The 10,724-nt window shown below is 47.0% G+C and overlaps 1 protein-coding gene across 2 annotated transcripts; it reads left to right on the forward strand.

The window, feature by feature from the left end:
• Window positions 1-1,485: 1,485 nt before the first annotated feature.
• DIRAS3 (DIRAS family GTPase 3) lies at window positions 1,486-8,863 on the forward strand. Of its 2 annotated transcripts, none has more exons than XM_033916585.1 (2): window positions 1,486-1,546; window positions 7,395-8,863. In XM_033916585.1, exon 2 carries the CDS (start codon window positions 7,488-7,490, stop codon window positions 8,082-8,084), a length of 597 nt encoding a protein of 198 aa, XP_033772476.1. In that variant the 5' UTR covers window positions 1,486-1,546; window positions 7,395-7,487; the 3' UTR covers window positions 8,085-8,863. The 2 variants fall into 2 exon arrangements, with proteins under 2 accessions (XP_033772476.1, XP_033772477.1); XM_033916586.1 differs by having other exon boundaries at window positions 1,533-1,550.
• The last annotated feature ends 1,861 nt before the right edge of the window (window positions 8,864-10,724 follow it).

Below are 10,724 nucleotides of genomic sequence, written 5' to 3' on the forward strand. Positions count from 1 at the left end.
ATTGAGAGGGGACATGATAGAAACATTCAAGGTACTGAAGGGAATAGACTTAGTAGCTAAGGCAGGGAGAACGAGAGGGCACTCTCTAAAGTTGAAAGGGGATAGATTCCATACAAACGTAAGGAAGTTCTGTGGTAGAAAGCAACATATTTATTTGGCTCATAACTTGCTGGCGCCCGATATTTTTAGCTCACAGTGAAAAAAGTTTGCTCACAACACCCGCCCGCTTAGAGGGAACACTGGAGGGGAGCACTCAAGCGGCAGGCAAGAGTGGGAGGCACTCAGTACGGCAATGCTGGGTGCCACTGCCCTAGACGCATCCCACCACCGCCACGTCACTGGATGGCATATCAAATCCTGTCCCCCTTCCCTTTAATATGTGTGGCATTGCATCTGCTTGCACTTTCAGCAGCAGGATGAATTTGTGTCACAAAGCAGAGGCAATTCTGAGCAGGGGCACCCTGGCTGCCTCCTTTTCCCCAGTGGGCCTGGTGTTCCTCTGGGGGCCCACTAGTGCTAGTAGCACATGCCCGCCAACTTCCTCGGGTGGGTCCAGGATGGAGGAGATGGGAGGGGCATAACCATTTGAAACGGTTCCCTGGTGCAATATTTTTCTTTGCCCCAGACCACCGACCAGCATCCGAGTCTTGACTGGTTCATCTCCAGCTTGCTGCCCCATGCTCAGACAAGTAAGGGGCTTCCATTAATGCCGCAATTTCACAGTCTACAGTTGGCTGAGCTTATTTTATTTCTTTCCACTTTAAATCAGAGCTGAGGAGTAGCCTAGAAGCAAGGTGGGGGTGGGGAGGTAGCCTAACAGGTATGTTTTCCATTTTCCATACTGTTCTCCCAAGAGAATTCAGAACGGTTTTACATGAATTTATTCAGGTACTCAAGCATTTTTCCCTTTCTGTCCCGGCGGGCTCTCAATCTGTCTAATGTACCTGGAGCAATAGAGGGATTAAGGTAGAGCATTGGACTGACTGCTAGGTGAAAAATCTCACTTTATAAAGTTCATTGATTGCATCTGAATTTCATGTGGGGTAATAACCTAATGGTCAGAGTGGCCAGCTAAGCTTCAATGAAGAGAGCCAGAGAAGTCTGGTTCAAATCTCACTAAATCACTTTTCTTTAAATTTAATAATTGTTCACAAGGTTGCTATGACGTAGCAGCAGGAGCAGGCTGGGAACCTGAGAAGCCAGTTGAAACACCACTCTGCTACGCTTCCTAGAAATGTACTTTATAAACACACCCGATCCGCATATGACTTAGGCATTTAGGTCTGGTTTTCCTTGTCCTAAATAGGTCTGTCTAAATCAGTGTATCTCAAACTGTGTGCCTCCTGAGATTCCAAGTGTGCCACGGCACCCTGAGGAGGAAGAGAAGAGCCTGCCAGCTGACTTCCCTACACGGTACAGCACCAGCGCTGCCCGATTCGCCGAAGGCCTGCATGTTTCCCCCTTCTCTCCAGCATCCTCCAGCTTCCCCCCTGGCCTCCCGGTCTCACCTTTAAAGCTAATTACAGCAGCCTCCAGAGGATCGCCGGTAGGTAAAATGATTTTATTTTCAATACAGTGATTGAAATGTGTCAGTTTTGAGAATTTATATCTGAGTATATGAAAAATGAATGGATAAAATTGCATTACAATTAGTAAAGGGGATGGGATCTGGGGCAGAGCTTGGGTGGGCCTAGGGAGGTCAGTGGTTGGGATACACAGTTGATATTTTTTAGACTTAGGGGGTACTTAGCTTGAAGTAGTTGAGAAACACCGCTGTAGGCAATCAGCTGGCGCCAGTGGCTCTCCTTCTCTCCAGCCCTCTTCCCTGCTGGCACCCCCTACTGGCATCTCAGGGCCCCTGCACATGTGCGGACGTCAAAGTGATGATGTCACACATATGCGTGATGTCATCACGGCAACGTCCGTGCACTTCTGGGTGCCTCAAGCCGTGGCCACTACCTTTAGTGTGCCCCAGCTCGAGAAAGTTTGAGAGATACAGGTCTAAATGGTACGCTGCATTTGGCCACCAATTTTATATGTAACGCAAACCTTTTATAGAATCGCTCTTAAGTGCCGATTTTTATGGCGCCATATATAGAATTTGGGCCTTAATTTCTTAATTTCTGTGGCACGCATTTCCAAAGGAGGCATAGATGTGGGAGGGATGTGGACAGGTCAGGGGCATGTCAAGTGATTAGGCGCTAAGGTATAAAATATTGTTATGCACATAACTGCCAGTATTTTTAATGTGACTTAAGTGCCGGTGCCTAGAGTTAAGTGCCAAAATGTGAATTTATGTTAATATTCTATAATGCCAACTACATGTAGTATTTGGACACTTAGGGGCAAATTCTGTAAAGGATGCCTAAAGTTAGTCATCCACAATCTGGACATCCAACCACTTAGGCATCCAAATAAATTAATTAATAAGCCCAATTAATGACTTTAACAAGCAATAATTGGAAGTTAGATGTCCAAAGGCTGTGCGTGCTTCACAAATAGGCATCCAGAATTTCATAGACGCCCATCAGAAAAAGCTGCACCTAATGTGATACCGTGTTTCCCCCATTATAGGACCTCCTCCTTTAGTAAGACACCCCCCTTTTTTTCCCCACCTGGGAAATATAAGGCCCCCCCCCCCCCCCGAAAATAAGGCACTATTTGGCAAGCATGTCTTGGCGATCCAGAGTACTGGTACAGTACCGTATGTGTGGTCACACAACTTCCTGCTTCCGCTGTCCAGGAAAACAAGCCCAGGAAAAGCCTCTGTACACCGAGGCCCTGATTCTCCAAAAGTGCGTCCCGATTTTAGGCAGCTGTAGACGTCCTACAGCTGTCTAATCAGCCAATCGGGATGCACGTTTTTAAAAAAAAAATGCTCCCCAGGCAGGCCGCCCGGGAGAGGCGTCCTATACTAAACACCGATTCTGTAACTGGCGTCTTTAGAGAATCGGGTTAAATTAGACGCGGCCGCTATACTTATGGCAGCAAGGGATCTCCCTGCTGCAATATGTATAGCGGCCGCGGTTGTTGCGGCCGCCTGTCCCATCACCGACAGGAGAATGCCTAACTCCTCCTGTCGGAACCCCGAGCCCCCTCCCCCCCAAACTCGTAATCGCCGACAGGAGGATGCCCAACTCCTCCTGTCGGAACCCCGAAACCCCCTCCCCCCACCAAACTCGTAATCGCCGACAGGAGGATGCCCAACTCCTCCTGTCGGAACCCCGGAACCCCCTCCCCCCCAAACTCGTAATCGCCGACAGGAGGATGCCCAACTCCTCCTGTCGGAACCCCGGAACCCCCTCCCCCCCAAACTCGTAATCGCCGACAGGAGGATGCCCAACTCCTCCTGCCGGAAAGCCCAACTAATCTCCCTCCCCCAACTAACCTTTCAATGTTGGTCAGCTGGACGGGTTGCTGCCGTCCAGCCGATGGGTCTGCCTCGTGGAAATGAGACGGCACGCCCCTTCCCGGCCCATCCCCGCTAAATCTAAGGCCTGATTGGCCCAGGTGCCTAGCCTGGGCCAATCAGGCCTTAGATTTAGCGGGGATGGGCCGGGAAGGGGCGTGCCGTCTCATTTCCATGAGGCAGACCCGTCGGCTGGACGGCAGCAAGACCCGTCCAGCTGACCAACATTGAAAGGTTAGTTGGGGGAGGGAGATTAGTTGGGGCGGGGGGTCGTTGGGCTTTCCGGCAGGAGGAGTTGGGCATCCTCCTGTCGGCGATTACGAGTTTGGGGGGGAGGGGGTTCCGGGGTTCTGACAGGAGGAGTTGGGCATCCTCCTGTCGGCGATTACGAGTTTGGGGGGGGAGGGGGTTCCGGGGTTCCGACAGGAGGAATTGGGCATCCTCCTGTCGGCGATTACGAGTTTGGGGGGGAGGGGGTTCCGGGGTTCCGACAGGAGGAGTTGGGCATCCTCCTGTCGGCGATTATGAGTTTGGGGGGGAGGGGGCTCGGGGTTCCGACAGGAGGAGTTAGGCATTCTCCTGTCGGTGATGGGACAGGCGGCCGCAACAACCGCGGCCGCTATACATATTGCAGCAGGGAGATCCCTTGCTGCCATAAGTATAACGGCCGCATCTAATTTAACCCGATTCTCTAAAGACGCCGGTTACAGAATCGGCGTTTAGTATAGGACGCCTCTCCCGGGCGGCCTGCCTGGGGAGCATTTTTTTTAAAAAAACGTGCATCCCGATTGGCTGATTAGACAGCTGTAGGACGTCTACAGCTGCCTAAAATCGGGACGCACTTTTGGAGAATCAGGGCCTTAAATGTTTTTCTGGTTTGTGATACAGTTTTTTCTGGTTTGTGATACAGCTTTTCTGGTTTGTGATGACCTGTACCATATACAGGTAATAAATGTCTTTTTTTCAGCAATAAATGTGTACTGTATTCTTCTTCATGGAAAAATAAGACATCCCCCTGAAAATAAGACCTTGTGCATATTTTGGAGTTTTTAAAAATATAAGACAGTGTCATATATTCGGGGAAACAGTGTAGGTGTGGTTTTAATATGGGCGTCCATTTACAGAATCGCATGCCGCTCAGTGTCCAAAAGCGTCTACAATCGCACATAAAATGTAGGCGTTGCAAAACCAGGTCTACTTTTGGGCGTGAGTTGGGCACAGTTACCAGATGCTAGGGTCCACCTTGAGGGTTAGTGCCCAAGAAAAGGACCTGGGTATCATTGTAGACAATACAATGAAACCTTCCGCCCAATGTGTGGCGGCAGCCAAAAAAGCAAACAGGATGCTGGGAATTATTAAAAAAGGGATGGTTAACAAGACTAAGAATGTAACAATGGCCTGTATCGCTCCATGGTGCGACCTCATCTGGAGTACTACATTCAGTTCTGGTCTCCTTATCTCCAAAAAGATATAGTGGCGCTAGAAAAGGTTCAAAGAAGAGCGACCAGGATGGTAAAGGGGATGGAACTCCTCTCATATGAGGAAAGACTAAAACGGTTAGGGCTCTTCAGCTTGGAAAAGAGATGGCTGAGGGGAGATATGATTGAAGTCTACAAAATCCTGAGTGGAGTAGAACGGGTGCAAGTGGATTGATTTCTCACTCCGTCAAAGATTACAAAGACTAGCTGACACTCAACGAAGTTACTGGGAAATACTTTTAAAACCAATAGGAGGAAATATTTTTTTCACTTAGAGAATAGTTAAGCTCTGGAACGCGTTGCTAGAGGATGTGGTAAGAGCGGATAGTGTAGCTGGTTTTAAAAAAGGTTTGGACAAGTTCCAGCAGGAAAAGTCCATAGTCTGTTATTGAGAAAAACATGGGGGAAGCCACTGCTTGCCCTGTATTGGTAGCATGGGTTTTGGCCAGGTACTAGTGACCTGGATTGGCCACCGTGAGAATGGGCTACTTGGCATGATGGACCAAGGGTCTGACACAGTAAGGCTATTCTTATGTTCTTAATCAGGGGAGTGGCTAAGCTTTGCGCTGCCACCCCACATGGCTGTGCCATGCAGAACATGGGACAAGGATGCTCCAAAAACGCTAAATTTGCACAATCCTGGCTAGAATTCACTAACTAGGCATGGGTTAGGTGTGCTGGAGGCATCCAGATATAGGGGTATGGGTTTTGTTTTGGGGGTAAAGAATACTCCAGTTTGATATTAAGGTTAAAATATATTTAATAATGCATTACTCAAGCAAAGAACATGAACAGATGTATTGCATACTAAACCTCATTCCCAAAGTTAAAGAAAATAAGAAGAGAAACCTTACTCACAATAGCTGTGGTTCAGAGCAAGTGGACATGTCTGATGCACAATGTTGACATCATTGTGACATGATCAATATGCACCTAGATGGCAGAATGTCACTAAAAAATAATAGGAAACTCTGCCTAAATGGAAGCTCCTTATTACGATTTTTCTTGGTTGATTAAAGGCACTTCTTCCATCTTCCACAGGTCATGGGTTCAAATCCAAACCACCTCCCACAGCACCTTAACAGCTTCTCTTTGGTTTCATAAGAGAGTATGGGTTGTGGACTTTTCCATTTACATTTGCACTTGCACTCGCACTCTGTTGTTTCCAGGGTCCAGAGGGAAACTTATTTTTACCCTGAGATGGCTATGATCTCCTATAAGGTATCATCTCACATGGCAGGAGCCCCTGTGGCTCAGTGGGTAAATGCACTTCTTCTATCTTCCACAGGTCACGGGTTCAAATCCCTAGTATGGTCAGGTAACCCCGCACATATTCCTTTTTTTTTTTAGTGACAATCTGCCATCTAGGTGCATATTGATGAAGTCACAATGATGTCAAGATTGTGTCAAACATGTCCACTTGCTCTGAACCACAGTTATTATGAGTAGGGTTTCTTACACTTTGGGAATGAGGTTTAGTATGTAATACATTTGTTCATGTGCTTTGCTTGAGTAATGCATTATTAAATATCTTTTAACCTTAATATCAAACTGGAGTCCATTTTACAACAAAAAAACAGAAGGTTTAGTATGCTATATATATTCATGGGCTTTGATTGAGGAAGACGGAGGCCAAAGGAGTTTTTTTGGAAAACAGCAGAGGAACTAGACAAGTGTTAAAAGTACATGTTTGATATTTATCCTAGAGAGAAATGACTGCTTGTGAATCAAGAGAATATGAGCTTGGCTTTTAAATTGGCATGTGGTTTAATGGCTGAGTGTGTGGCACAGTGGTGAGAGCTACAGCCTTAGCACCCTGAGGTTGTGGGTTCAAATTCCTCACTGCTCCTTGTGACCCTAGGCAAGTCTTAATGCCCTCATTGCCCCAAGTACACTAGATAAGAGTTTGAGCCCACTGGGGAGAAGGGAAATATGATAAAGTAACCAAATGTAAATACCACTTAGGATATAAGTGATATATAAATTAAAAGATAAAGAAAATATATTAGTGGTGCTTCTTGGGGAGGAAGAGCCTGCTATTTTACTGCATACAATTTTAATGTAAAAAAAAAAACCTAGCCTAATATCGCCTAATGATGTCATAATGCCTAATGATATCATATCGCCTAATGATGTCATAATATCGCCTAATGATGTCATAATGCTAAAACATGATAACTTTATAGACATTGTCAGGACGTCTATGCAATGCCTAAAAGGCGATTCTGTAAAGCACGTCTAAATATATAAATGCGTTTAGATTCGCTGGATGCTGCTGAGTGCGATTCTCTATTGTGTGTCTGTGCATAGAAGAATCGCACTCAGCATTGTGCTCCTGGATTTCTAAACACCGCCTAACTTTTAGGTGTCCTTTACAGAATTTACCCCTTAGCACCCACATTTTTGGTAGCTAAGTTCTAGTGCCTTTACTGAACTGAGTCTGTATTGTACATGTCAAAGTAACTTGGGGCTTGCAGGTTCATGGCTGCTCTGTTTTCCCTTTCCAGATATTCTACTCACCAGGGCATGTAAGAGCAGGGCAGAGTGGCATCCAGAACTCCAACTTATTACGATTTTTCTTGGGTGGCAGCTGAGCCAACATGCCAGAACAAAGCAACGATTATAGGGTAGTTGTGTTTGGAGCTGCAGGTGTTGGGAAAAGCTCCCTGGTTCTTCGGTTTGTCATGGGGACATTTAGAGAAACCTACATCCCTACCATAGAAGATACCTACAGGCAGGTGATCAGCTGTGATAAGAATATATGCACTCTTCAAATTACAGACACTACAGGGAGTCACCAGTTCCCTGCCATGCAAAGGCTCTCCATCTCCAAAGGCCATGCTTTCATTTTGGTATACTCGGTTATCAGTAAGCAGTCCATGGAAGAACTTCAACCAATCTACGAACAGATCTGCCAGATCAAAGGGGACATCCAGAACATTCCCATCATGCTAGTGGGCAACAAGACTGATGAAAGCCAGAGAGAAGTGGATGCCAATGAGGGGGAAGCCCAAGCCAAGAGGTGGAAGTGCTCCTTCATGGAGACATCCGCCAAAACGAACCACAACGTGCAGGAGCTCTTTCAAGAACTTCTGAACCTTGAAAAGCGAAGGACTGTCAGCCTCCAGGTGGATGGAAAGAAATCCAAACAACAGAAAAAGAAGGATAAACTGAAAGGCAAATGCTCTCTTATGTAATTCTATCCCTGATCCATGCATGATAAGTTGGAACACCTATGTTTTTCCTCCAGTTTCATGTGAACTTGGGAGCACCTAATCTAATTCCACTAAATATGACAAAAATAACGTCCACCCAACCTAGTTGTGTAAAATTTATTGCTTTTGCCAGCTTGGTTAGCTCTTTAAACACCCATTTGAAAAAAGCACTGAATGCATGTTTGAACCATCAGCTTGTATTAACTAAAATATCAGACTTTTGAATACAATTTGTGCAAAGGACAAAAACACAGAACATGTTAAGATGCAGCAAACATTTGTACTGTTCTTTCGAAATTCATGACAAGAGATTGTATAGTACCCTGGAAGCGGCGTTTGCACACTGTATCCTTTCTGTAGACTTGCAAATTGTTTGCGTCACACGGTCACTAAAAATGCTGGCAGATGTTAAACATTCAGGTGGACAAGACATGAATCCATGTGACAAGTTTAAAGGCTGTATGTGCACCATTGTATGGAGGAGACTGGGATTTGGCTACCAAAGACGATGAGTATCATCCAGGAAAGGTAACTTTTAAAAAAGAAAATTCTTCTGGTATGGATCTACATCCTCAGAGGGAACATGTAACTGGAAATGAAAGCTTTTTGCTGGTCATGATGTCATATTTATTAATAACAGCCTTTTTTTAATGTTTTTGTTATTTGGGGACTTTTGTCCATTTCATTATTTCTTGCCTAACATGGTGCAAAGAGGATCATAATATATTTGTTTCTAATAAACTTGTAGCAGTCCCAAACTCTGAAGGTCAGTCTTTCTGATTTTGTAAGAAAATAGGGTTAGATGTGCCAATTTGTTGCTTTCTCCTATTTTGTGCCTTATTCCAGGGGTTCTCAGCCAATCAGTTTCAGGCGACCCACAATGAATATGTATGAAACAGATTTGCGTACAGTGAAGGCAGTATGTACAAATTGATCGTAGATATTATGAAAAATAGACTGGGTTGGTGTGTCTCAAGGAGGAGGTTCAGAACCCCTTCCTTAAACCATTTCTTAATAAAATCTGACCCATAGTGAGTACATATGGCAATGCAGGGAAATATGGATGTCTCTTGTACACTCCTTAATATTGTACATGTGTCAGGTATACATTTATAACTGATTTTTTTTAGGGAAATCAACGGGAAGAACACAATCTACAAGTCCATGTATGCAATGGGTCAAACGCAAAACTGGATGGAGCTGTTTAGCTGATGTGGAATAAGATGGCAAATATCTATATATCCAGTGGAATACAAAGGGTGGGGGGGGGCAGTCTACCCCGGGTACATGGAATTGGGGGGGTATGGATTGGTCACGGAGCGGTAGCGGGGCCATGGTCCACATGTGTGCAGCTGTCCGCCCTTGCCTTCTCTAACATCAATTTCCTGTTCCGGGGTGGGGGACCAGCAGAGTCAGAGGCCAAGTGCATGCAGACCCTAGCCCAGCAACCACTCCACGCACCCCACCCCCTTACTGCCCAGAGGAATGGGGTGCTCTCCCCGAGTATTCAGGTACACCACTTTCTAGATCTATCTATACACATCTCCCTTCCTATTTACAGGGGATAGGGGCAGAGCCGGCCCATGAATAGAGAAAATTCGCGAATAACTTTTGGGCCGGCTCTGACCCACACCCGGACTTTACTTGGCAGTCTAGCGGTGACGTGGGGCAGGAGCGATCTTCCTACACTCCTGCCCCGTTCAGAGCTGTGCTGTGAGATCCTGTGGTCTCACGGACTACAACAGGAACTCCCACTGTAGTCTCGTGAGACCACAGGAATTCACCGCGTGGCTCTGCACGGGGCAGGAGTGTAGGAAGATCGCTGCTGCCCCATGTCACCGCTAGACCCACCAGGTGAGGTCCGTGCTTTTGGGGCGGCTGCTCGCCTCCTCCTCCGATTGCCTTCCTCCTCACCTCAGTCCAAGTCCTGGGGCCATTTTTTTTAAATGCGGGCTGCCAACGAGCGATTCTCGGGGGGGGGGTAGGGGGGGGCCTGGGGAAAAATAATCACAAATAATCGAAACCGCGAATAAGGAAGGGGAAAGTGTACAGGGCTTAATTTGTAGGGGAATGGCTGGAAATGCAGTGCCACCACTTTGTTTTTTTTAGGCTGCAGTGTAGTAGGAGCATTCAGCTCTATCCCTTCCCTTCTAAGCAGCCTATAGGGAAGAGAAGGGGCAGTAGTGAGACTGAGAAGTGCCCGGGGTGGCAGTGCCCTTCCCCCACTCTCTTCTCCAGCCCCTCACCCCCCCAGCTGCTCCTTCCCCACCCCCTCCTGCCATGCATGCCCCTTCCTCCATTCCTCTTTAACGTTCCTGGCGCGAGCTGCATCACCAACTTGCTGCTTGTGTCGGCATCGGCTCTCCCTCTGATGTCACTTTCTAGGTGCGGGTCCAGGAAGTGACCTCAGAGGAAAAGCCGACGCGCGAGCATCAGGTTGGGGTTGCTGCTTGCACCGGGAACGTTAAAGAAGGGTCATGTGCGTGCGCAGGAGTGGGGGGAATGGGGAAGGAGTGAAGGGGACAGAGAGGAGGATGGGTGCCGGTGCCCCCACCAAGATGGCACCCGGGGCGTACACCCCCCCTTACTACACCGCTAAGATGGGGAGGTGGTGATCCTGGA

The sequence above is a fragment of the Geotrypetes seraphini genome, chromosome 12 (genome assembly GCF_902459505.1).
Source record: "Geotrypetes seraphini chromosome 12, aGeoSer1.1, whole genome shotgun sequence".
Lineage (NCBI taxonomy): Eukaryota > Metazoa > Chordata > Amphibia > Gymnophiona > Dermophiidae > Geotrypetes > Geotrypetes seraphini.

Excerpts from the sequence above, each read along its gene's own strand:
- DIRAS3 (XM_033916585.1), top strand. The coding sequence starts at position 7,488 with ATGCCAGAACAAAGCAACGATTATAGGGTAGTTGTGTTTGGAGCTGCA.